This window comes from Cetorhinus maximus, chromosome 7 (assembly GCF_964194155.1).
Source record: "Cetorhinus maximus chromosome 7, sCetMax3.hap1.1, whole genome shotgun sequence".
In the NCBI taxonomy this organism is placed as follows: Eukaryota; Metazoa; Chordata; class Chondrichthyes; order Lamniformes; family Cetorhinidae; genus Cetorhinus; species Cetorhinus maximus.
In genome coordinates this window covers 20,517,632-20,545,460 of record NC_135885.1, presented here as the reverse complement: position 1 = coordinate 20,545,460, position 27,829 = coordinate 20,517,632, and the positions used below count along the sequence as shown (strand labels likewise).

Here is a 27,829-nt window from a genome sequence, read left to right as displayed (position 1 = left end):
CAAAACATAAAGAAAGAAATAATATGTAAAAAAGCACAATCTAGCCTCTACCTATTTAAAATGTAAAATTACATGATGAATTGTAACAGATCTATTTTCTGGGGGTTGGAGACGGGGAAGGGGATAGGGTTGAATGCTTGATAAGACTAATGCTAGTGGTTGAGGATTTTTAGCCGCAGGGCCAGTTTCTCCTGAGAGTACTCACAGCTTTCTATTTCCAGCGTGCAGTTTTGTTCATCCAATGGGTACCTCCGCAGATCCATCATACATGCAGCTGTTGTTGTGATTCTGCATCAAAACAAAGAAAGAAAAGGTCACCATAGTAGCTGCTTTTTATTCCCAATCACTGTGCATGTGTCTGTTAACAAGGCAGGGTATTAATTCCTCTGAATTCTGGTCATTGCTTCTTTGAGCTTTGCTCCTCACTGAGCTTCCAGTATGCTCCAACATGCCCTTCCGCCTCCCTGCATTCTCACCTGCGTTTAAATAGTGCCTTTAGCAGATTAAAACGTCCCTAAGCGCTTCATGGGAGCAAACAAAAGTGCGAAACCGAGTCATATAAAGTGATATGTAGGAGGATGACCAAAAGCTTGATCCAAGAAGTAGGTTTTAAGGAGTGTCTTAAAAGAGGAGAGAGAGCTAGAGAGGTGGAGAGATAAAAGGGGGAGATTCCAGAACTTAGGGTCTAGACAGGTGAAGACTCGGTCGCTAATAGTACAGCGTTTAAAATCGGTGAATCACAACTGCCCAGAATTGACAGAATGCAGATAACGTAAGAGCTAAAGAACATAAGGAATAGGTGCAGAAGAAGACCCTAGAGCCGCTCGAGCTTATGATGATGGCTGGTCTTCTGCCTCATCTTTCCTGCCTGCTCCCCATATCTCTCGATTCCAAGAGAGACAAGAAACATGTCTATCTCAGCCTTAAATATACTCAACGATGGAGCATCCACAAACCTCTGGGCCAGACGATTCTGACCATTCACAACCCTTTGAGTGAAAAAATTTCTCAGTCCTATACGATTAGCCCCTTGTGCTGAGACTGTGCTCCCTTGTTTTAGATTCTCCAGCTAGGGGAAACAACCTCTAAGTGTCTATCTTGTGAAGCCCCTTCAAAATCTTAAATGTTTTAATGGGATCCCCTCTCATTCTTCCAAACCCCAGAGAGTACAGGCCCAATTTACTCAGCCTCTCATCATAGGTCAATCCTCCCAAGAACCAATCTAGTAAACCTTCACTGTACTGACTCCAAAGCAAGTTCTCCCTTCCTTAAATATGGACTGCACACGATTCCTCAAATGTGGTCTCACCAAATTTTGGTACAGTATAGTAAGGCCTCTTTATTCTTGTACTCCAACTGTCTTGCAACAAAGGACAATATGCAATTTGCTTTGGATTTCCAGCATCCGCAGTTTTTTGCTTTTATGAAATTTGCCTTACTAATTGCATATTGTACACGTATGCTTACAAATTACACATTGTACATGTATGCTAACTTTCTGTGTTCCTTGTATGAGCACACCCAAGTCTCTCTGACCATCAACATTTACAAATTTTTATAGCTTGAAATATATTTGGCTTTTGTGTTCTTACTACCGTGGCGAATAACCTTACACATTGTTGGAGGTTTGAAGGGCTGGTGTTGGCAACAGAGATATGGTGGGGCAAGGACATGGAGGGACTTGAAAACCAAGGAAGAGAATTTTAAAATTGAGGCGTTGCTTGACCAGGAGCCAATATAGGTCAGTGAGCACTGGAGTCATGGGTAAATGGAACTTGGTCAAGTTAGGATATGAGGCTTTCTGCACCAGCATCTACTCTAACTCCTGTTGTTAGGAACTCAAAGAGCTCTAGATCTTCTTACCTCCCTCAGTCTTACTGACTTTCTACAGGTTTTAACCAACCACGTTTAGTATAACCTAAGCACTACTATTGATTTCGCACATTTTCTCATTGGTTCTTTGCTCCAGTTTCTCAATTCTGAAAAAAACTATAACCTTTAAAATGAACCAATGTTGATGTCATTAGCCTTGAAGTTAAGGTGTGCGAAACTGTTGTTTGAAATTCCCCATTTTAGCACAGGAGTGTGTTTTAATCATGTTAACAGCTCCCTCAAAATGACAACAAGAAGAATTTTAAACACGTTTTCCTACATTGGTATCCACCAGGCATCACACCGATTGCTTTTTCGTTTAACAAATTAAACAGATTTGAGATACCAAATTTGGTTGCCTACCAATTTGGTGATTCATTTAGAGATCACAGTGACCCTGAGTCACTATAATCTCCAAATGATTCACCAAGTTGGATAAACGTCAGATGAATCCTGTGTCTGTATTCAACAGATTATGATATATGTAACTTTAAATCCACAACTATATTGTTTAGCCAGGCATAGGAGTAGGGAATTTCTTTAAAACACTCAACTTCACCTTCATTGCTTTCATGAACCCTCTTTGTGGTTTTATTGTCAGTTGCGGTTAGTGGATAAATAGACTGTTTCTAGCATAAGAACCCATTAAGAGCAACAAAGCTGATATGATTCACTCATGTTTAACAGCAATAGCTACAAGGTGGTGAATAATCCAGTGAACATGAGCAACACAGCCTTCTGAAGCAAGTTTCCTTTGTTTCAAATTTCCCAGTTAGAGCAAATGCAGTTAAGTTGTCCATTTCAAAAAGGACAAACCACTTTTAAACAGCAGCTCTTTGTTCTATCTCATGGTGGGATCCAGGACTATCCTCAGCAGAAAAGCCAAACACAGTTAAGTCTGCACTTTCTGAGGCTCCAATCCTGGGGGCAGAACATTGTTTGTGGCAGTCACAAGTTGGAAAATAAGGTTGCATGCCCAATTTGGCTCAAGTTAATTTTCCAGCACCAACTGATTAAGGCTGGGATTTTCCAGTCCCACCAGCAGCAGGCATCATCATGAGCGGGACAGGAAAATTTGGAGAGCGGCTTGAAGTCGGTTGACTTTTGGCTGCTCTCCAAATTTTCCCGTCCTGCCCACAACGATGCCCGCCACGGGGAGGACTGGAAAATCCCACCCTAAGAAGCCAACATTGAGTTTTTCTACTTAAGGCAAAGACTCCTTCCACACTGCGCACATTGTACGTAAAGATTGGGCACGTCCTGGGTCTTCATCTCCTTAAAGGGAAATTATAGTTTTAGTGTCTTCTTCTGCCTTTAAAATGTAATTTGCTCCAATATAAATTAATATTGCTGGATAGTCCAACTTTTAAGCATTCCTTGATTCCATCACCAACACCATACATCCCGGCCCTCCCCCACAACCTCCTTAATGTGTTTCTGCATTATTCTTGGTGGCTGTTACTGTTGAAACAAAAGCATACAGAAGGGTGAGGGTGGAAATGCCTTTGTCAATTCTCAACAGGCGGCATGATTTAGATCAGGAAGAGGACTTCTTGAGGGGTCAACAAAGGCAGGTTCAGGGGCAGCCAAGGTGTTTGACCTGAACACTGTCACTACTCTTAGATGTGTACTCATACATCCCTCTATACCTATGTGTATATGTCCATTCCAACTTGTTTTCATTGCTCCCCTTCTGTCATTGAGCTGTATCACCCACAATAGAAGGCAAGAAGGTGGCTCCTCCCATTGAAGGGATGATTACAAGAGGATGAAGCTGTCATGCCTCCAATCCACTGAAGGACACATCTACCACACCAGGTAGCCCACAGCCCTGTGTCAAGAAGGAGATAAATGGTGTGTGTGGAAAGGGCAAAATCTTTGTCTCTTCACCTGTGGAAAGGAGACATCATCTGGACAGCTCCACAACTTGCACTGGGAGGTAAATTCACTCCCAATCGCAGAACACTTCATGGCAGCAACGCAGGCTATATGCACAAAAGGAGTTTGTACTCAATTACGGAATAAGGATCTGACTAAGAAACATCACCCATTTATAGCAAGCAGCCATAGGCCTAGAAATTGGGCTGCACTGCACCGGTATTACAGGGGTAAAACAGGCACCTTACCAGTACAATATGGCAAGTGGCACTCACTGCACAATGGAAGTGTGCCATCCACTTTATTGGTTATGACTCCTCCATAGGAATCCATCTGACACTCCTAAAAACAGACATTAGTCCTGCCCATTTGTACAAACCAGGGGCTGTATACCATTTTAGACCCCCTTCAGCCTCTCATCACGGGATAACCCTCTCATCCCAGGAGCCAATGTAGTGAACCTTTACTGTACTTCAAATTTTTACTTTCTTAGATATGCAGATCAAAACAGTGCACATTTATCCAGGTGTTCACTCATCAAAGCCTCTACAATTGTAGCAAAACTTCCTTATTCTTGAACTCCAATCCCCTTGCAATAACGGATAACATCCCATTAGCCTTCCTAATTGCTTGCTGTACCTGCATGCTAACTTTCTGTGTTCCTTTCGAGTACCACCAAGTCTCTCTGAACAACAACATTTGCAAGTTTCACACCTTTTAAAAATATTCGTCAACAAACTTGAATACGTTACTTTAGCTCTCTTTGTCTAATTTATTAAAACGTTTGCAAATAGCTGAGGCCCCAATAATGATGCTTGCAGGACTCCACTAGTTACAACTTGCCAACCTGAAAATGCCCTATTTATCCTTACTCTCTGCTTCCTGTTCATTTACTAATCCTCTAACCATGCAAACATATTACCCCCAACTCCATGAGTCCTTATCTTGGCATATTAGCGTGGCACCTTATCAGATGCCTTTTATCTACCCTATTAGTTATATTTTCACTTTGCAAAAAATCTCTAATAAATTTGGGAAAACTATTTCCCAATTATAAAACCATGTCTCATTATTCTATGATTTTCTAAGTGCATTTTAAGACTTCCTTAATAATAGATTCCAGCATTTTCCTAATGACTGATGTCATGACCATCAATGCTTCATCAATGACCTTCCTCCATCATAAGGTCAGAAGCGGGATGTTCGTTGATGATTGCACAATGTTCAGCAGCATTCACGACTCCCCAGATACTGAAGCAATCCATGCCCAAATGCAGCAAGATCTGGACAACATCCAGCCTTGGGCTGACAAGAGGCAATTAACATTTGCATCACACAAGTGCCAGGCAATGACCATCTCCAACAAGAGAAAATCTAACCATCACCCCTTGGCATTCAATGGCATTACCATTGCTGAGTCCCCCGCTATCAATATCCTGGGGTGGTTACCATTGACCAGAAACTGAACTGGACTAGCCATATAAATACTGTGGCTACAAGAGCAAGTCAGAGGCTAGGAATCCTGTGGTGAGTAATCACTTCCTGACTCCCCAAAGCCTGTCCACCGTCTATAAGGCACAAGTCAGGAGTGTAATGGAATACTCTCCACTTACCTGGATGAATGCAGCTCCAGGAACAAGAAGCTTGACACCATCCAGGACAAAGCAGCCCGCTTGATTGATGCCCCATCCACAAACATTCACTCCCTCCAGCACCAACGCACAGTGGCAGCAGTGTGTACCATCTACAAGATGCACTGCAGGAACCCACCAAGCCTCCTTAGACAGCACCTTCCAAAACCACAACCACTACCATCTAAAAGGACAAGGGTGGTAGACACATGAGATCACCACCACCTGCAAGTTCCCCTCCAAGCCACTCACCATCCTGACTTGGAAGTATATTGGCATTTCTACACTGTCCCTGGGTCAAATTCCTGGAACTCCCTCCCTAACAGCACTGTGGGTGTACCTACACCACATGGACTGCAACGGTTTATGAAGGAAGCTCACCACCACCTTCTCAAGGACAGTTATGGATGGACAATAAATGCTGGCATTTTCTCTTTCCCTCCTTACTTGAATAGCAGAGTTACTTTTTGAACCCTAGGGTGTAGCCATCACATCCTAAGGATTTGTCAGCTTTTAATCCCTTAAGTTTCACCCATAATTTTTCTGTGTGATATTAATTTCCTTAAATCCTCACTCTTATTAGCCCCTTGGTTACCCTCCATTCTTGGTTGGGCCAATAGTTTGCTACTCATGATAAACCGACAGCATTTGCTCACAATGCAATGCTGCAGTTCATTATTCATTCATAGGATGTGGGCTTCGCTGGCCAGGCCAGCATTTATTGCCCATCCCCAATTTCCCTTGTTCAGGAGTCACATGTAGCAGACCAGGTAAGGACAGCAGACTTCCTTCCCTAAAGGACATTAGTGAACCAGATGGCTTCTTACAACAATCAACAATGGTTTCATGGTCATCATTGGACTTTTAATCCCAGATTTTTATTGAATTCATCATTTGCCGTGGTGGGATTTGAACCCAGGTCACCAGGGCATTCACCTGGATTACTAGTGCAGTGACAATACCACCACACCACGCCATCGCCTCCCCCAAAATTTCCTTTCCTATAGAAAACAGGTACATGGATCAATAAGTTCCAAATTAAAGATGAGCTAATATATGCTCAGGGTCCAACTTGTAGTTTTTGTAGCTTTTGTGGGAGGCAATAAAAAAAGTCAAAGAATGGATTTATTGGAGACACACAACTGCCTTGTGGGGCAGCATCTCTTAGCAGTTTCCTCAGACAGAATACAAACTTGAATTCAGAAAGGGGCAGGATTTGCTTTCTTTTGAAGGACAACCACAATTTCTGGCACTTGAGGTTGTATACAGTGCATAAAGCAATAAAATAATGGCACTTATGGAAATGAGCCCATGAAAAATTTATCCCAACTTCATAAAATTTTGGAGGGCCTAATGCAGTGGAGCTCTGAATTTGGCATCCTTGACAAATGCCAACAAGAATAATTAATAGTTGCGAAGAAGGCTGTTAGAAGCAGCAATAGAATTGTGCGGCTCAGATGGTGTGTACAAGCCACTTGAACTCTCTACCGAATGGTTACAATAGCCAATTGTGATTCCTTTCTGCCAATTGTACTTGAAGATGACGGATAGGGCTGAAAGACTATGGTTTTGCTTAGAATAACATAGGATGTATGGAAGATAAACAGGCCCCTCAGCTCAATCAGTCAATGTGGTATATATGCCCCACCTGAGTCTTCTCCAATCTTTTCTTGTCTAAATCTACTGTCATAACCATTTATGCCCCTCTGCCTCATATGCTTGTCTAGTTTCCCCTTTGGTGAAACTATACAACTCACGTCAGCCAATTCTTGTGGTAGTGAGCTCCACATTCTTACCGCTTTGGGTATAAAAGTTTCTTCTGAGTTCCCTATTGGATTTCTTGGTAACTATCTTATATTAAGATAAAAGCAAAAAACTGCGGATGCTGGAAGTCCAAAACAAAAACAAAAATATCTGGAAAAACTCAGTAGGTCTGGCAGCATCTGCGGCGAGGAACACAGTTAACGTTTCGAGTCCGTATGACTCTTCAACAGAACTAAGTAAAAATAGAACTATTTTTACTTAGTTCTGTTGAACTATCTTATATTGATGGCTCCTAGTTATCCTCTCCCCCACAAGAAGAAACATTCTGTATCCACTCTATCAAAACCTTTCATAATTTTAAAGGAGTCTGTCGCACCTCAGCCTTCTTTTTTCAAGAGAGAAGAGACCCAGTCTGTTAATCCTTTCCTGATGGATTTCTGTTATTATCCTTGCAAATCTTCTCTGCACCCCTCCAGTGCCTCCATATCCATTTTATAATACGGTGACCAGAACTGCACACAGTACGCTAAGGGCAGAATTTTTAGATCGGCGGGCAGGCACAATCAGCGGTTGTGGGATTGTCTAGGGAACGGACCACCGACCGTATTCGGCTCCCGTTTGCAATTTCACGCTGGCTGGCTAATTAATGGCCAGCCAGTGTGAAACACGCGCTGAGAAGATCAGCGCTGCTGGGGTGGGGGCAGGAGGAAGGTGGGCTCTGACGTCAGTACGGGCATGGGCGAGCGCTGACAGAAAGCTCCCTGAAGGCAGAGAGCTGCCTCAGGGAGCTAAAGGCCTGAAAGGCATTAAATCAAGTTTTTAAAATCAGGAAAAAAATGTGCAAGTATCACAGTCAGTCACCTGAACAAATACATGATAAAAATGCTGTCCATAGATTTGTATTTTATTTCATCACTGAAACCTCATCCCGTCCTTGGATGAGGTTTCATGAAAAATGTAAAGGCTGCCTGGCCAATTCGCCTGCCTGCCAACCGTAAGGTTGGACGGGCAACATAAAGTTAAAGGCAATTGGGCCGTTAATGACCTTAATAGGCCTCTTAATTGTCGACAGCGTGCTTCCGACTTTTGCATGCATCCACCGACCAAAACATTACGTGAGCGCGGGATGACATCGGGATGCTCGCCTGACATCAACTCACGTGATTTCGCGTCCGATCAGGTCAGACACGCACCCGCACGCCGAGCTAAAAATTCTGCCCTAAGTGTGGGTTAATCAACGTTCGATACAGGTTTAGCATAACTTGCCTACTTTCCAATTCTATCCGCCTGGAACCAAAACCCAGTGCCTGGTTTACGATTTTATGGCCTTGTTAACTTGTGGTCAACTTATAGTGGTTGACAGATTTGTACTCTGAGATTCCTTTGTTCCTCTACTCCATCTAGACTTGCACCTTCCAAGTAATAAGTAATCTCCCTATTTTTCCTACCAAAGTGTACTATCTCACATTTGTTGTCAAACAAATCTCTTCTTGAAGCGTGGCAGCATTGACCTTAAAGACTGTGAGCAGCAGAATGGCGACAACTTGTCCATCAAGCTGCATCACGCCTTTGAGTCCCGGCACCTTAATGATGAGGCACAGTAGTGGCAAAGACTGAAAGAAAAGGAGGAAAATCCTGCACTTCGGGTAACGCTACTTTGTGGGATGCCTGCCCCATGTGCCCGAAAGAATGCAAGTAGAAAACTGGCGTGTTCAGCCACATGAAGATCCAAAGTAGATGTCTTTCTTGAATCAAGGGACCGCTGACGATGACCTCACATTTATCTGTGTTGAATTTCATTTGCCCATTATTTGCCCATTCTGCAATTTATTACTGTCCTCCTGTAATTTGATTCAGTCCTCCTCAGTATAGACTACCACCCGCCCCCACCGCCAAATTGGTCTCCTCCACAAATTTAGAAGTCCAAATTGTTAATGTAAATTGTGAGCAGCAGTGATCCCAGCATGGATCCTCATGGAACACCACTTCTCAGCTTCTGCAACTATGAATAATTACCCTTTATTCGCACTCTCTGCTTTCTGTCTAGCAATTCATTCTGCCACCTGTCCTCTGACTCCACATTCTTTGACCTTATTCATTAGTCTATTATGGGCATGTTATCAAAGACCTTTTGAAAATACAGATAAATTACATCTACTACATTACCATTGTCTACATTCTCTGTTACCTCCTCAAAACATTCACAGAGGTTGAGTTGCTGGACAAGGCAGCCTTTCATGGGTGTTGTTGTCCAGTCTTTCAGGTAGAAGGGGCTTTTCATTTGAAGGGTAAGGGAAAATAGATAGAATCCAAATGGTAATTATAGTTGCATGTGCCTCCCTCCCACCATGCTTCCTTAATACAGTTAAAGATAATTATGGAGAAATCTGCAGCTTCTCTTTCCCTTGATTTTATGGCTAGAGAATCAGTTGTCGGGAGCAATAGCCAAAAGACTGGGAAGGATAAATAAGAAACAGCAGTGTAAACATCATTTTCGCCTCCTGAGGTTTGGCTATGCTGTCAACAAGTTGTAGCTGAATCCAAGTAACACTGAGGGTGGAATTTTCCGTGCCCGCTGGCAGCAGGAGTGATGGGTGGCGTGCGCGGGTAATATGGTGCGATCAGTTTCATGATGGCGGGAAGGCAGGTCACGATAGTCGCGTTTCCCGCCGACGGTCATCGGGAAGCTCACTGTAATACATCAGCATCTCATTAAAAGGCCATCCCGCCAGGCTCTTGGACCCTCGCTGGATCGTCTGTCCACATCGGCGGGAAAGCACGTCGGACCTATTTCGCAACAGCACACAGGCGACTTGCACTTGGTGGAACTTTGGGGGAACTGGAGGTGAGTGAACAGCATCATTCTGCAGAGCTCGCTAGGTTCAGCTGTTGCTTTGCAGGCTTCAGGGGCACCGGGGGGTGCCAGGGTGAAGTGCTGCTCTGCCACTGTTGTCGGGGGGGGTGGATGTCTGGGGTGGTGGCAGCTGCTGCCCTGGTGTTGAATCCTGGGCACAAGAAATTGAGGAATTGAGGTGGGGGGCAGGGTAGGCAAGGGAAGTGGCCACGCAGTAGGGACACCTGTATAAACTGACCATTCCTCTGCAACTGAGACAGTTCAGGCGCAGCCACAGTGATATGATTGGGGTTGGGCTCCTAGACTGCCCGCCCACACAAGCAACGCGAAGGCACCAAAGTGCCACCACGACCTCCAGACCTTACCTCCCCCCCGCTGGGCACAGACTGCGAGTCCATGACTGCTTTACTGGACCGTGGAGCAGTTGGGCTGCACACGTTGTACAATCTCCTCACCAACGCTGGCCATATAGCAGTCACTGCTGGAGATGCTCACAGTCAGTTGCAATCTCAGCACCGGTCAGGAGGTGTCTCCCTCATGTCGCAGGCTGACCGGGCAGCCAGGCAGCGCACTCATCAGTGGCCATCCTTGGGGTGACCAGCACTCTCTGGGAAGCATTAAGGGGCAGTCACACGGGGCCAGGAAAGGTGCTAAGTACAGCCATGATAACTACTTCTCTCGCTCTCTCTTTCATGCTGCAGGAGGACCACATCAGGAGGATGGATCCTGGTGACCTAGTTATATGCCTGATGGCCTACAGAGAGTGGAGCAGACTGAGGAGAGAGCGACTGAGGCTCCTGGCCACACAAAAGCAGGAACAGCAACCTCAGGAAGAAGGGGCTGTCCAGCACATGCTGCACAGTAGCGACAGCAAACCGTGGCTGGTCGGCGCCTAGCGACACCCAGGGTCTATAAGCACTGCCTGTCATTCCTGCGGAGACTGAGAACCAGTGTTGCTGACAACTGTGCATGTCAAGGGATCTGGTCACTCACATCTGCCCCTTACTGCAGGACTTGCCGCCAAGGGAACATGGAGGACATCCACTGTCAGTGATTGTGAAAGTGACCGTGGTGCTCAATTTCTATGCCAGTGGCTCCTTTCAGGGCTCCACAGGTGACCTCTGTGGGATTTCACAATCCGCCACCCACAAATGCATCCATGAGGTCACGGCTGCCATCTTCTCCATGGCACACAACTTTGTGCATTTCTCCCGGGACCGGGACAGCCAGGATGCAAGGGCCATTGGATTCGCCCTGATCTTGGGATTCCCACAGGTGCAGGGTGCGATTGACTGCACCCATGTGGCATTCAGGTCTCTGTCGCTACACGTAGTGAACGTGCAACTGGTTTGCGATCACCAGAAACGCAACCTGCAGGTGTGCACACGGTTTTCAAGGGAGTGTGCACGACGCCTACATTCTCAGTCGGTCACAGATCCCTGGAGTCTTCCAGGGTCCACAGAAACTGCAGGGATGGTTGCTCAGGGACAAGGAGACAGTGGTTGATGACGCCCATGCGGCGGCCTCAGACTGCAGCAGAGCGATGGTGTAATGAGGCTCATGCAACAGCTCGCAAATTGGTGCAGCAAACCATCTGGATACTGAAAATGAGGTTCCAGTGCTTGGACTGGTCTGGTGGAGCCCTGCAATACAGTTCACAGAGGGTGTCACGTATCGTCATTGTCTGCTACGCCCTTTACAACCTGGCACTCCAATGGGGAGATGGGCTGGCTGAGGAGGAGATGGAGGAGCTGCACTTCTCCAATGAGGAAGACGCCGATGGGGATGAGGGCGAGGAGGTCCTCGGAGGCGACAATGACAGGGATGAGGTCCTCACACTGGCTAGATGAGGCAGTGCCCTCGGGAGGCCTTCATAGCTGCTAGATTTGTGGAGGATGATGACGACATGTAGCCAGGTTTCCCCATAGTTCCTCAAATAACATTTGTGAACGTTTGACTCCAGTCTTGCTTATGGCAGCGCAAATACCCTCTGTGATAATGCTCCTGTCAAGGAGATGCAGCGGAGGCCCTAATAGTCCCTCGATTGCCTGAGGATGATGACGACATGCAGTGAGGACACTCCATGAATCTTCACATAGCCTCTGAGAATGCCTGACTCCTGTCTGACCGAGGGCAGATTGCTTGCGCTCCGTGATCAGGAACATATCATAGAGAGGCAGCCATGAAACTTTAGAAACACCTGATGCTTTGTTCGCCTTCAGCACCTGAGCCCTTCAGGAGCATAGCATCAGTGGTCCACAGATGCTGAAGAGATGGGGGCCAACCCCTCCTTAAAGGTGCAGAGAGCACATCGAGAGAATGAGAGAACTCTGTGGCGCCTGCCCACTACATTCTGGCAGCAATGACAAGGCACAGCCGAGGTGCAGGCATCAGTAATGTTTCCAGGGAGTGTAAAGCTGGACCATCACTTTGGCCTGAAGGTTACACACTGCACAGGGAAGAGGCCCTGGACTGGGCCACCTGCCTTCATCTTGTGCAGAAAGGTTTCACATCTGAATGACAAGAACACTGCCCATCAGAACAAGGAGCCATAGGCATGGAGATATCCTTGGGAGTTTATTGTCAATAGTGAACAGTATTTACAAGTGATTAACACTTGTGCCCAGGCTGTGCAACTAATTCTCCTTAACCTTCCTAACCCTGCCGCTACGTCTTGTTGCTCCCCTGACATCCACAGTGGAGGTAGATGCAGCCTGCTGACTACAATGCCCTGTCTGTGATGACTTTGGCAGGCGTCCTCTGGAGGGCAAAGACTTGGAGGGCCCCGGCCTGCTTTTGGGGTCATGCTGTGTGGTAGTGGCACTCTGGCCTGTGAAGCTGGAGCTACTGAGGTCACAGGAAGAAGGGAGTCGGATTGGCCGGACACTCTCAGAGTCACCTGGATGGATGGGCCCAGAGTGTGCACCTGCTGATCCTCCTCCCCATGAGTGCCCACGGGCCCCAGGCTGACTCCTTGAGGAACAGGGGTAGCTGGAGTGAGATCGAACTGCCCGGCACCCCTCTCGCGTACACACTGTTGGAGGCCAACTATGACATCAGCAATGGAGTTGAGCCTACGCAGCAGTGCAGGAGCAAAGTCCTGGATCAAGGTCTCCATGGCAGCCGCCACCCTACCAGTGTTGACCTCGGTGCGTTGGCATGCCGGCGCTATCACCTCAGCCTGAAGACGGATGGACTCCTCCATTGTGCCTTGCAATCTGAGGAGTGCAGCGGCCATCCCTTCCTGATGTTCCCGAGCTTGCCTTTGCAGCTCCAGCAACTGTGACATGACCGAGTCCAGAGGCTCGTCATCTGACTCAGACTCAGCAACGTTCTGGCCTCCAGCTGTCCTCCGAGTGCCGGACACCTGGTAAGTCCCTGCCTCCACCTGCTTGCATCAGACAGTGCGATGTGCTCACCAGGTTGTAATCCCGGAGCTACTCTAAAGCTAGGTCCTACCAAGGTGTGTGTCTCTGCGCTGGTATAGGGTGTGGGTGAGCGCTGTGATGGGATTTCAGGGAGGGTGCCTCCTGATTCCTCTCCAGAGGTTTCTTTGGGGCTTGATTGGCGGCCCTGGGTCATGGACTCTGTTGGCTGTTTGGCAGATGTGCCTGCGAAAGCAAGGGGAGATATAATGCATGGCAGTGGACTGTGAAAGAGGACACATCACTCACAGCATGGTTGTCTGATGGATGTTGCACTGCTGGATCTTCACTTGGTAGGGTACCGCCGACCTCACAGTCAGCACAGGACTGGTCCAGATCGTGGCCAGCCAGCTAGATGGCTCTGTTTTCAAAATCCGTGAGGAGCTTGATTTCAGACATACCGCCTCCGGTCTGTGACCTTACTCTCTTGTTGTGTGCCAGCTTGTCCTGCATGAGCAGAGATGGAGAGAGTGCAAACAAGATGCCTGCCAGGCCAGATGATAAATGTGCCTGGCCTGCGCGGGTGGCAAGTGGTCCCGTGTACGGGATGAGGACAATGCCGGTGAGTGTGAGAGTGAATGGTGATGTCCCTTGCACTGGCAGTGAGTGAGGATGCTGTGGATGTGTGATGGGTTTGTGAATGTGAGTTGAGAGTGTTGAGAAAAACGACTTACCCTGGCGGAACAGAGAAGATCATTATTCTCTTGTGGCACTGGGTGGCTGTCCCCTTCTGAAGGGTATTGGCACTGACCACCGCCTCCCAAGCTGGATTGGTCACACTGCTGCCCATATTGCGGCCAAAGCGGGGGTAGAGGACATCCTGGCAGGTCCCCACGGCATCCAGCAATGGCTCAAGGGACCCGTCATTGAAGAGTGGAAGGGCTGCGGTCTTTTTTCTTTTGCTGGCCATGTCTTCCATGCAGCAGTGGTGAGCTGGAAGCAATGAGCGCTGTGCTTGTAGCTGAACTTTAAACATGGCGCCCAAAGTGATGCGGCAGCAGGGTGAAGGCAGGCGGTCGAATGAGAGCCCCTCAGCCATGGAAACATCGTGTTTCCCTTGAGTAATAGTCCCTTGATAAATAATCAGGTGGGTTTGGGAAGATATGGCGTGAAAACCCACCATCGCGGCCAGTGGGTAAAACATCATTTTACCCGCCTGCTACCGCACTTAGTGCAAATTTGGGAAAATTCTGCCCTCAGTTTTTCACTCTTGCTAAGTACCAGGAAAATCCTGGTTAAATTAATGGCACCACACAAGTGTCAGGCAATGACCATCTCCAACAAGAAAGAATCCAACCATCGCCCCTTGATGTTCAATGGCATTACCATCACTGATCCCCCACTATCAACATCCTGGGGGTTACCATTGACCATAAACTGAGCTGGACTAGCCATATAAATACTGTGGCTACAAGAGCAGGTCAGAGGCTATAAATCCTGCGAGGAGTAACTCACCTCCTTACTCCCCAAGGCCTGTCCATCATCCACAAGGCACAAGGCAGGAGTGTGATGGAATACTCCCCACTTGCCTGGATGAGTGCAGCTCCTACAACACTCAAGAAGCTTGACACCATCCAGGACAAAGCAGCCCACTTGATTGGCACCACATCCACAAACCTTCACTCCCTCCACCACCAACGCACAGTAGCAGCAGTGTGTACCATCTACAAGATGCACTGCAGGAATTCACCAAGGCTCCTTTGACAGCACCTTCCAAACCCACAACCATTACCACCTAGAAGGACAAGGGCAGCACATAGATGGGAACACCACCACCTAGAAGTTCCCCTCCAAGTCACTCACCATCCTGACTTGGAAATATATTGGCGTTCCTTCACTGTCACTGGGTCAAAATCCTGGAACTCCCTTCCTAACAGCATGGTGTGTGTATCTACACCACATGGACTGCAGCGGGTCAAGAATGAAGCTCACCACCACCTTCTCAAGGACAACTAGGGATGGGCGATAAATGCTGGCCCAGCCAGCGAAGCTCACATCCCATAAATGACTAAAAAAAATTGTTGTCCGCTCACATTTTCTTACATCAAGTGTGTCCTCTAAAATTAGAAGCACTTTGGTTCAGCCTGCAACAGCTCACCACCACCTTCTCAAGTGCAATTAAGGATGGGCATTAAATGCTGGCCAAGCCAGCGACATCCCATGAATGAGTAAATTTAAAAAATACATATTTTCATTATGAAGCTTTCCTTTTGGTTGTGGCAATGTCCTGGCATTCTACAATCCAAAGTCACCTTGCCAACAAATTATGGTTCTGCACTATCGGGTGAAATTTCAAAGCAGTAACTTGAATTTGGCAATATTTACACTCAAATTGGTTGGCAGAAGTGCTGACGGCAGAGACACAGCAGATTATGCCATCCAATGAACCACCATGTGTGTCTCTCAAGCAGAATTCGGAAATCATGTAATTGGATGGGAATCCTACATAGCTACAGTGCTTACTCCCTGACTTGGGCCTTATCCCTGTCTGCAGTTGCCACGTCACCTTAATATGATTGGAGACAATTATCTGGCTCCAACCCATAGTGACATCACTGAAGGGACCTCTGGGGAAATAGTAATGGTCGTGAAAATAGGAGGTCTATTTTTGGATTGAAGTTTTGCTTTAAAATGGTAATAAATATTTGATAACTACATGGTTTTTACATCATCACAGGGGGACTATTTTGAATAGAAAGTACTCCCTCATGAACTTCCATCCACTTCCCATTAAAAGCTTTGATGCACTTGTGTTTCTCTCTTACCTCTTGCCTCCTGAAGATGGCGACTTACGCCTTGGTCCAGTTACATTCGCTAACATCTCTTAAGAACCTGTTTACAAGCTGACATTTTTCACACACAAGTTTCGGCTGTGCATAACAAAAGGCTATTCAACTGCAATGTCCATCACAGAAAAACAAAACAACTCTGCCTTACTTTGTATTTGTCAATCCTTTCTGGATATGTATACCTACAGAGAGTAGAGCAGGAAATTTTAAGCTAACCCACTCAGCAGGAAAGGGATGGGATCAGGGCAAAGCTATTTTCGCACCTCATTCTCCATTGATGTCAATGCTAAGTAATATTGGGTAGGGTGTAAAACAGGCATTCCACCTAATCCTGTGGATTTCTCGCTTAGCGAGTTAGCTTGTAATGACCATACACGCTTGCAACAGGGGTCTGCACTGAAAAACAAGTCAGAAGCCAGAACCTTTGTTAATTTTCACCTTTCCCTCAGCCGCAAGACAAGGAATAGTTTCTGGTACATCAGTGTTGCTCATCCTAAATCCAGAAAACACAACCTGGAGAGCTTTCCTGGGCTGCATTAAGAAGAGTATTTACAAAGGCGTGTTGAAAAGCCTAGGTTGAACAGGGCTGCAAGCTATGAAATAAAGATTGAAGGAAATAATCTATGCACTTAAATATTTCATAATTTTACTTTTGGCCTGTACAAGGCAAGAGCTTTAAAATCAATTCCTACTGCAGATATTAGAATTATTTCATTTTTTTTCAATATTGCACCAACATGGGGAATTCCAGTTTCCATAACGAGTCACAGAAAGCTATCTAAAGCAGTCTACAAATTGCATCGCTCATGCTTTGAATGACAGGACTAAAACAGCAGATGATCATCTATTATTCTGATTGGTAAATAATTAAAGAAAAACACATTTGTGTCAAAAATACACGAACATGGATTAAAGCTACATCATGCATAAAAGATGAACATCAGCGAGGAAGTCAACTTAAAAGGCAGATTGTGGAGAGTGCATCTTAACATTCAGCTCCTCTCGGTAAGCACCTGGAGCCTAATGTAGGTAATAGTTTGTGCCTTTTCTTTTGAAAAAGAAATATATAATTAAGTAAAATGAAGAACATTTAAACATAATTCAGTCTATTCTCTGACCCTTACCATGCATCCTTGACCCACATTATTATCCAGTTCTCTTAATAGCCTTGACAGTAAAGGAATTACCTGCTACAGCACTCAGCTGTGCAGATCAGAAGATGCTGACAGTGAAATTGGGCACTAATGTACAACAGGAGATGGCATAGTGGTAATATTAGTAGACTAGTAATTTAAAAGCCTGGATTAACACTGCAGATGTGAGTTCAAATCCCACCACAGCAAGGGGAAAGAAATTTAAATTCAAATAATTAGTACATGTGGAATAAAATACCAGTTTATTAACAATAATTATCAAACTGTCATTTGGTAGTACAGAACTTGAGTATTGCTGTAAAAAGAGACATGTTGAAACTTTTCGTCTTGCACTCATCAGGACACTTCACAAGATACCAATATAAGGGGAAAACAACAATTTATACTGTATGTGAAGAGAGTGTTGATTGGTTGGCAAATGTACTCTGATTGGTAGAAGCATTGCCATGAAAAATGCCCCAGTGATAGCGACTGTTTGTAGCACAATACCTTGACCAATCAGGGTCAAACTGCCTGGTTCAAATTTCAAACAATGCTTGGCAGTTAACTGTCAGTCACCATCATTGGTGCATTCTCCATGCCAACGCCTCTACCAATCAGAGTCCGCTTGCCAACCAATCAGCACTCTCTTCGCATACAGTATAAACTGTTGTTTTCCCCTTATATTAGTATGTGTGCAAAGTGTCCTGAAGAGTGCAGATGAAAAGCTTCAACCTGTCTCTTTTTTCAGCAATCATCAAACTACTGGATTGCTGTAAAAGCCCATCTGATTCCCTAATGTCCATCATGGGAGGAAATCTGCCATCCTTACCTGGCCTATCCTACACGTGACTCCAGCCCCACAGCAATGTGGCTGATACATAACTGCCCTCTGACATGGCCTAGCCACTCAGTTGTATCAAACTGCTACAGAAAACAGTGTGGGTGGACCTACACCACACAGAACGCAGTGGTTCAAGAAAGTGTGCTCACTGTTCCTTAAGGGCAATGGACAATAAATGTAGCCTTGTCAATGATGCTCACAATCCAAGGATGAATAAAAAAGCAATTAATTTTCTATTGCATATCTGGGCTGCCACATATTCGTTCCTGGACCGGGGAAGGGACAAACAGCTGGGAGCTCAGACTTCTGCTTGTGCTGCACTTATTTCCCTTGCTGGAAAGTACATGTGTTGGTACTGAATGAAAACAGGATTGCTTCTGCCTGCGGGACCCTCTAAAGGTGCATCGTCTGCCAGTGAAATTCTGGAAGGCCTCAAGATCCTTCCTGTATGAAAATCATTAGAGAAGGTTTAACAAAATCTTGACCGGAGTTGGTCAAAAGGCAGGAAAAGAGTTGGTTAGGGCCTGTGCTGGAAACAGGTGTTACTCCTTTTACGAATGCAAAGAGTTTGAGGCTCCTTTTGCAAAACTGCTACACGCTGAAAGCTGACAGGCCAGCTGCGTTCAAGAAAAAATGGCAGACAGACGGCCTAACCAGCAGCCCCAATACCAGGTGTGCCTTGGGCCTACCCATGCCAGCACAGGGGTCATTGCCAATGGCCACTTTCCACCAATAATTTATAGGCTACAATCTTTTGGCAGCTCACATCTGCAGTCATCAGGATGCATTTGCAGACACTCAAGAGTAAAGACTTTCTGCGAAAGTTGTTCTTTTCCCCTAGGTATACCACAGATTGGGTTCAGTTTGGCGTAGATGCTAATAGTAGATTGCATATAGCAGCCAGTGTGCTACTGGTTACAAATCCATAAGTTGGGACCTTTAGCTGATTGAAACAACCTGTATATTTGGAAATTTGGCTATGCCATAAAGAACAATTGCTATCACTGGAAAAGATTATTCATCAAGGATCAGAAAAGGACCTAGTTATAAGGCTACTTCTCAAATATCTGGTTGGCTCAGTAGTAAGTGAGTTTTCTAGTCAGACTTAGACCTAGTAAAAAATTAATATTTTTTGCCATTCTTAATAGGGGCTAAACATCTTTAACATTATTCATTTGTTTCTTGGTCTTCATCTGCTTATATCTGAACTTCTCAGTTGGTTGAAGTCTAACAATCTGTAGGCTGCAATGACAAAATTTTAATACTGGTGCATAAATTCAAACACCCCTCTATATTACTACAACGTGCACGGCTACAAAAAGTTCCATGGTACCATTTTCCAGTTAGAATTTAAAAAACTATAAATACTGAATACCATTGGCCAAATTTGCAAGCTTCAAACTAAACATGTACTTTTCTATTTATCCTGAGGCTACACCCTTGGTTTCTCTATTGATTCTATTGTTCTCAGATTCACATCTTCTCATTATCTTGCTGATGTTCCACAGGGATGCCTTTGTACTGTTGTGAAGAAAGAAGTATTTCACCTAATAAGTCATACCATGTTTGATCCCCTCCCCATTGGTCATCTCAACCCATAGCTCCTAATGCTGTTCTGTGTAAGTTTTCTGAAGGCTGCCATTAAGACCATAAAACATAGGAGCAGAAGTAGGTCATTCGGCCCATCAAGTCAGCTCCACAATTCAATGAGATCATGGCTGATCTGATAATCCTCAACCCCACTTTCCTGCCTTTTCCCTATAACCCCTGATTTCTTTACCGATTAAAAATCTGTCTATCTCAGCCTTGAATATACTTGACAACCCAGCCTTTACAGCCCTTTGTGGTAAAGAATTCCACAGATTCACTACCCTCTGAAAGAAGAAATTCCTCCTCATCTCAGTCTTAAATGGATGACCCCTTACGCTGCCACAAGGGGAAACATCCATCCTGTCAAGCCTCCTACGAATCTTATATGTTTCAGTAAGGTCGCCTCACATCCTTCTAAACTCCAATGAGTACAGACCCAGCCTACTCAGCCTCTTCTCGTAAGAAAATCCCTCCATATCCGGGATCAACCTAGTGAACCTTCTCTGGAATGCCTCCAATGCCAGTATATCTTTCCTTAGATAAGGGGACCAAAACTGTTCACAGTCTTCTATGTGTGGTCTAACTAGTGCCTTATATAGTTTTAGCAATACTTCCCTATTTTTATACTCCATTCCCTTTGAAATAAAGGCCAACATTCCATTTGCCTTCCCTATTACCTGCTGAACTTGTATGCTATCTTTTTAGGATTCATGCATGAGGATCCCCAAATCCTTCTGTGCTGCAGCTTTCTGCAGTCTTTCTCCATGTCAATAATATTCAGCTCCTCTATTCTTCTTGCCAAGTGCATAACCTCACATTTTCCCACGTTATATTGCATCTGCCAAGTTTTTGCCCACTCACTAAACCTGTCTCTATCCCTCTGTGGACTCCTTGAGCAGAATCCTCCAGTCGGCGTGTGGGGGCGGGCCCGACACTCCGACACATAAAATGACGCACGATGGCGTCAGGTGTGTGTCCCGACGTCATCACGCACCATCGTGGTATTTTTGCGGTGGGTGCATGCCGAACTTGGCTGTGCGCCTGCCAATGTCAAATGTCAACGGCCTCTTAAGGCCATTAAGAAATTAATTAAAGCAGTTAACAACGCTGCTCATCCAACCTTAAGGTTGGCGGGCAGGCGAAAAGCCCAAGCGGCCTTTGTGTTTTTCAGGAAACCTCATCCACGGGCGGGATGAGGTTTCCTGAAGCATTTATAAAATAAATAAAATTTCCCAACCTTTACACACATGTCCCAACTCATGTGACACAGTCACATGAGGGGACTTGTTTGAATACATTTTTTAATTGATTCTTTAATTTTTTCCAGATCCATTCAATCTCCCTGAGGCAGCTCTGTGATCCCTCCTCCCTCCGCCCGCATAGGTAACGTTGAGCGCTACCGGCCGCATATTATGCTGGAGGGCCTTAATTGGCCCACCCACGTAAAATGGTGGCGTGCAGCTGATTGCGGGTGGCGATCGGCTCTGCGCCTGTCCCTGCCCACTCCCGCCCAGCCCGCCCGCCATAGGAAAAGTCCAGGCCCTTGTGTCATCCTCACCACTTGCCTTCCCACCTAATTTTGTGCCATCCACAAACTCGGCAATAGTACATTCACTTCCCTCATCCAATTCATTAATATATATTGTAAATAATTGAGGCCCCAGCACTGATCCCTGTAGCACTCCACTAGTTACAGATTGCCATCCTGAAAATGCCCCCCTTATCCAACTCTCTGTCTTCTATTAGTTATCCAATCTCTATCCATGCTAATATACTACCCCCCAACACTATGGGCTCTTATCTTATTAGGTAGTCTATGTGTGGTACCTTATTAAACACCTTTTGGAAATCCAAATATATTACATCTACTGGTTCCCCTTTATCTATCCTGCTTGTTACCTCCTCAAAGAATTCCAATAAATTTGTCAGGCATGATTTCCCCTTCATAAAACCATGCTGACTCTGTTTGATTATATTATACATTTCTAAATGCTCTGCTATTACATGCTTTATAATAGACTCTAACACTTTCCCAATGACAGATGTTAAGCTAACTGGCCTATAGTTACCTTTTTTTTCCTCTCTCACTTTTTGAATAAGTGTGTTACATTGGTAGCTTTTCAATCTTCTGGGACTTTTCCACAATTTAAGGACTCTTGGAAGATTACTACCAGTCCATCCACTATCTCTGTAGCTACTTGCTTTAATACCCTAGGATACAGTCCATCAGGACTTATTGGCCCTATTAGTTTCCCTAGTGACTTTTTCTGCAGTGATAGTCATTGTATTTATTTCCTACCCCCCTCTTTTGCCCCTTTATAATTTAATGTTTTTGGAATGCTATTAGTATCTTCCACTGTGAAGACCAATGCAAAGTATTTATTCAACTCCTCTGCCATTTCCTGGTTCCCCATTTTTATTTCCCCAGTCTTGTTCTCTGAGGGGTCGATGTTCACTTTGGCCTCTATCTTCATTTTTATATATTTAAAGAAGCCCTTATTGTCTGTTTTTATATTACTTGCTAGTTTACCCTCAAAGTTTATTTTCTCCCTCTTTATTTTCTTTTTTGGTCATCAGTCATGCAGGTGACCATGGAAATGCCTTTTTCTTCAAATTTTGCCTTCACCGTGTTTGGAGTTAAGTTGGGATCTGTTCAACTGTGGTACCCCTGTGACTCTCTTAATAGATTCAACCTATTTCTCAATGTGCTGACAGTTCGAAAAGGTCCACTGATTCACAAAAAAAGGTTTTCAAAAGAAGTTTCATATGGGTCAGAACCTAGCCTCCCTGCTCCAATCTTTATTTCACTATCAATCCTTAGTTCATTGGTTATTATTTATTTTAAGGGGCTTTCAAAGTCAAGCAGCAAAGCCCCAAGGATTTAACTGGAAAATGATACTGTGGCATGTCTTTAATCTCCCACCTTCCACCCCGGTATTCTAACTCACACAAAGTTCCATTCAACCATTACCACTGCACCTGCTGACCTACACTGGTCCTCGGTTAGGTAATGCCTCAATTTTAAAATTTTCATCCTTGTTTTCAAATCACTGCATGGTCTCCTCCTTCCCTATATCTGTAATATTCTCCAGCCCCACAAACCTTTGAGCTCTCTATACACCTCCAATTCTGGTCATCTCCGATTTTAATCATTCCACCATTGGCAGCCATGCCTTCAGCTGCTGAGGCCTGAGCTCTGGAATACCCTCCCAAGACCTCTCTGCCTCTCTACCTCACTTTCCTCTGTCATTTGCCCTAATATGTAACTCCATGTTAAATCTTGACAATGCCCCTGTGAAGTGCCTTGGATTTTTTATTATGTTTAAGGCGCTATGTAAATTCAAGTTGCTGTTGTTAGTCACAGGCATTCCTGATCTCTTTGTTCCTTGGGTCGCCTCACTGGGATGGAGAAATTTAATTAAATTTGGCTTCAACAATGCCTTAGCTTCTGTGATAGGATTGATAGCAAAGGCAGTTCAGTTTTAGATATACAGAAGTTTTGAATCTCTTCATGTTTGGAATTTTTGAATCCTGACTTCACCCAATTGGAATATGAATTTCCACCACAGAACCGATCCAAATTCAGGTGTTGCTCCAGAATTTTCAATAGCACAACAACTACTGATCTAAGCTGCTTGGGGATTTACGTAGATAATTTATTCATATGAAGGGAATTTTTTTGATTTCTTCTTTGTCATTCTTTTCACAGTTAACCATCACAATCAGAAACAGGTTAGAAAAGCAGGGAGTGGGTTTGGACTGACTACTTGTCTGCTGAAAGGGAGCTTGAAAAGTTCCTGATTAAGGAGGACTTTCCCAGTTAGACCATAAGACATAGGAGCAGATGTAGGCCATTCGGCCCATCAAGTCTGCTCTGCCATTCAATGAGATCATGGCTGATCTGATAGTCCTCAACTCCACTTTCATGCCTTCTCTCCATAATCCTTGATTCCCTTATTGATTAAAAATCTGTCTATCTCAGCCTTTAATATACTTAACGACCCAGCCTCTACAGCTCTCAGCGGTAAAGAATTCCACAGATTCACTACCCTCTGACAGAAGAAATTCCTCCTCATCTCTGTTTTAAATGGGTGACCCCTTACTCTGAGATTATTCCCTCAGGTCCTAGACTCTCCCACAAGTGGAAACAACCTCTCAGCATCTACCCTGTCAAGCCCCCTAAGAATCTGTTTCAACAATGTTGTCTCTCATCCTTCTAAACTCCACTGAGTACAGCCCTAACCTACTCAACGGGCAGAATATTGAGGTTGGCGAGCGGGCGGCAGGGCCCCCTCGCCGACACGTATAATGACACGGGATGACGTTGGGCGGAACTCCTGATGTCACCCCACATCATTTCAATTTTCAGGTCGGCAGGGGTGCAGCTGAATCAGCTGTGCACCCGCCAACCTGTCAACGGCCAATTGAGGCCATTTAAAAAGTAATTGAACTCGTTAAAGGACATGCCCAACCAACCTTAAGGTTGGCAGGCAGGCCGGGAGTCCTGGTGAGCTTCAGAAAAAGCTTGAAACCTCATCCACGAGCGTGATGAGGTTTCATGTAGGTTTTTAAAAATTTAATAAAAGTTTAATTAAAAGTGATGGACATGTCCCAACTCATGTGACAGTGTCACATGAGGGGACATGTCTGGGAAATTTTATTTTTCTATATTTAACATTTTTGAATTTGGCACCGATCTCCCTGAGGCAGTACTTAGCCTCAGGGAGATGAGTGCGCTCTTTCGCGCGTGTGAAAGAGCGCACTCTCAGCTTAGGGAATCCCCCACCGCCCGCACAGGGAGTGCATAGCGCTTCCTGGTGGACATCATGCTGGGTGGGCCTTAATTAGCCTGCCCACGTAAAATGGCGTCACGCCCCCGATTGTCGGCGCCGATTGGAGGCGTGCCCATTCCTGAACTTCCCCCCCAATGGGGGGAAAATTCTGCCCAGCCTCTCCACAAAAGAAAATCCCTCCATACCGGAATCAACCTAGCGAACCTTCTCTGGACTGCCTCCAATGCCAGTGTAGCTTTCCTTAGATCAGGGGACCAAAACCACTCATAGTATTCTAGGTGTGGTCTAACTAGTGCCTTGTATAGTTTTAGCAAGAAATCCCTATTTTTATACTACACTCCCTTTGAAATGAAGGCCAACATTCCATTTGCCATCTCTGATGAACTTGCATGTTAGCTTTTTGGGATTCATGCTCAAGGACTCCCAAATCCCCCTGTGCTGCAGCCTTCTGCAGTCTTTCTCCGTGTAAATTATATTCAGCTCCTCTATTCTTCCTGCCAAAGTGCATAACCTCACATTTTCCCACATTATACCCACTCACTTAACCTGTCTATATCCCTCTGTAGACTCCTTGTGTCATCTTCACCACTTGCCTTCCCACCAATTTGTGCATCATCCGCAAATTTGGTGACAGTACATTCACTTCCCCCATCTAAGTCATTGATATATATTGTAAATAATTGAGGCCCCAGCACTGATCCCTGTGGCACTCCACTAGTTACAGGTTGCCATCCTGAAAATGCCCCCCTTATCCCAACTTCTATTAGTTAGCAATCCTCTATCCATGCTAATACACTACCCCCTATACCATGGGCTCTTATCTTATTAAGTAGCCTTACGTGCGGTACTTTATCGAACGCCTTTTAGAAATCCAAATATATTACATCTACTGGTTCCCCTTTATCTATCTTTACAAAGGGTAATTTGTTGACTTCTGAAGAGTTAAGGGTTATTCCTAGCTTCAGTTGGAGAGAATGTTTGTGAGATGGTTTGTTGTTTGTTTTTGCCTCTTCTAGGGAACTGCATATTTTGGAACTGGTTCAATTGTGTATGTGCCCATGTGGGCCTGGGAGGCCTATTTCCCATCTGTGTTGTATGTTCATATTTTCCTCATTTGTGTGGTAAATTCATGCTAATTTGATCATCATAATTCAATTAAAGCACAGTTGAATTCATAACGGTGGAAAGTTTAAGCTTTAAGTGCACACTTTTGGATGGCCCAGTCATGAACTTTACTCTCAAATGCACCGAGGTGTGGCTAATTTCCTGTATAGGGTTAAGTACATTCCTTGTTTTAGATGGGCTTTATTAATATTATTATCATTACTGTTTGGTGCCATCTTTGCCCTCATATTGTGGGGAATTTGGTATGTTTTTTAGATATAGGTATGTGACCTGATCCTCCAATGTTCAGGTTGTCCTGGTTAATCTATGCTACTCTAAGGTTTGTAAAAGTAGCCCAGGATTGAACCCTTTGCTGAATCGTTGTCCCTTTCCTGAGGGAAGCACTTGTCCTTCAACCTGCTGCTTTCCCATTGCGGCAAAACTGAGGTCAGCAGCTACATCTGTGAACCCACACTATCCCATTTCAGGGAGTTCTCACTATATGGTCACTTTGGCATTGGTTAGGTACCATAGGCTCCAGCAGCCCAAATCTATCTCACCCAGGCAGCTATTGTTCCTGTTGGAAGCTTAACAACTGGATAATCAATGACCAAGCCATCATGGTCAATTCTGATATCGACCGCACCTAATATTCCTGGGTTGGAATTTTAATCAGGAGTCGGGAACTGAAAATCGGGGCTGATTTTATCGGGTGTGCTTTACCCACTGGGATTTTCAAATCCTCAGCCAATTAAAGGCCAGGGAGTAGGTTTGATGTCATGGCCTACTGAAGCTGGAGGACCAGTGACAGACCCTTCAGCACTCAGTGGTCTGCAGCCTTACCAGCCAAGACGGGAGCTGCCAATCTGAAGGTGAAGAGTGTGAGGAACAAGTAAAGCTAAGTTTGTTTTTACTTTTTAAAAAGCCACTGTTGCCTGGCCATGATCCCAGTGGAACAACTCAGGCATCAGACGGCCAGTGGCTGCAGCTGTGACCTGGTGGCCATTATAGATCCATTGGTCCATTGTGGGGTTGGGGGGAGTGGTGGCAGTGTGGAGGGGAGTTCCCTTGCATGGTCCATCGTGCACCTACGCCCCCCCCCTCCCCCCCCCCACACCCACTCAACTTGCCACCCCGAGCCCACCTGGTCATCGTCCAGGCCAACGTGGGCTTCCCGCATTGGCGATTGGAAATTCCAATCAGCGTGGAATTGGCCTCAATTAGCTGCCCTCTATGGCTCCAGATCTGACTCCAAGTTGTCCTTATTCAAAATGGCTCAGGGTTGGGATCGTGGTGGGGACTTGGCACAGAGACTAGTGGCACCAAATCACCATCTTCCCATGTCCGATCTGGACTCTGAACTCTTTCAAAAGTCCTGGCCCATCATGAGGACTTTTCAGCCAGTGGCACTGGATAGAAATCAGGAGCAGGAACCTGAGCTAGTTTATTCCTGTTCCTCCCTAGCCCATGGTGATTGCAGTCAATTGTATCATATCAACCATTATCTTTGATAAGAATACCAACATCAGCACACTCTGGGAATCAAACCTGTGAATTTCTGGCCTGTATAGTTTAGCACTAGACCAAGTAAGGGAATGGGCTGATTATCCTAAAATGTAGCTTTGGGTGGGTGGCTGTGATTCTAGAAAATCTGCGAATCAAAGAGTTTTGGGGACAGGCTGGAAATTAGTCTATTGTGGGCTTTGCGGAATTCTCGCTAATCCCAGCTTCCTTAAAACATCTCTCTCTAACACAACTGCTGAAATCCACACAGGGATAAAGCTATCTTTGGTTATTAAAAAAAATTCAATTACCACCGAGAACATGGTAATTACTACTTTAACTCTCTTCCCCTCAGAAAAATCTGCAAACAGCCATCAAACGATTCCCTGAAGCCACTAGTTAGCTCCAACATTCAGATTATTTTTCCTTCATAATTCTTCAAACCAATTATACAGCCATTTCAGCTTTCTAGCATTGGCAGTCTGGCTGTCTTCATTAGTGCCCATTTTGGGACTGGGACCTTTTCTTTTTTTCTATTTACAGCATGGTAATTATTAGGCTGGGAGTGACATTGAGGTGTTTATTTGCGAGGTGGTGATGTTACTGTAAGATTTTCCATTTATTTCAATATAAGGTTCCTTTACAGGCC

The 27,829-nt window shown here is 45.1% G+C and overlaps 1 protein-coding gene across 2 annotated transcripts in view; it reads right to left on the bottom strand.

Moving 5' to 3' along the window:
* Positions 1-27,829, bottom strand: part of gabrb3 (gamma-aminobutyric acid type A receptor subunit beta3) — a 504,935-nt gene that overhangs the window by 61,517 nt on the left and 415,589 nt on the right. For both annotated transcript variants that reach the window (XM_078545147.1, XM_078545148.1), the window contains one exon: positions 206-288. In XM_078545147.1, coding sequence (XP_078401273.1) covers positions 206-288 — 83 coding nt within the window. The remainder of the gene's footprint in view (positions 1-205; positions 289-27,829) is intronic.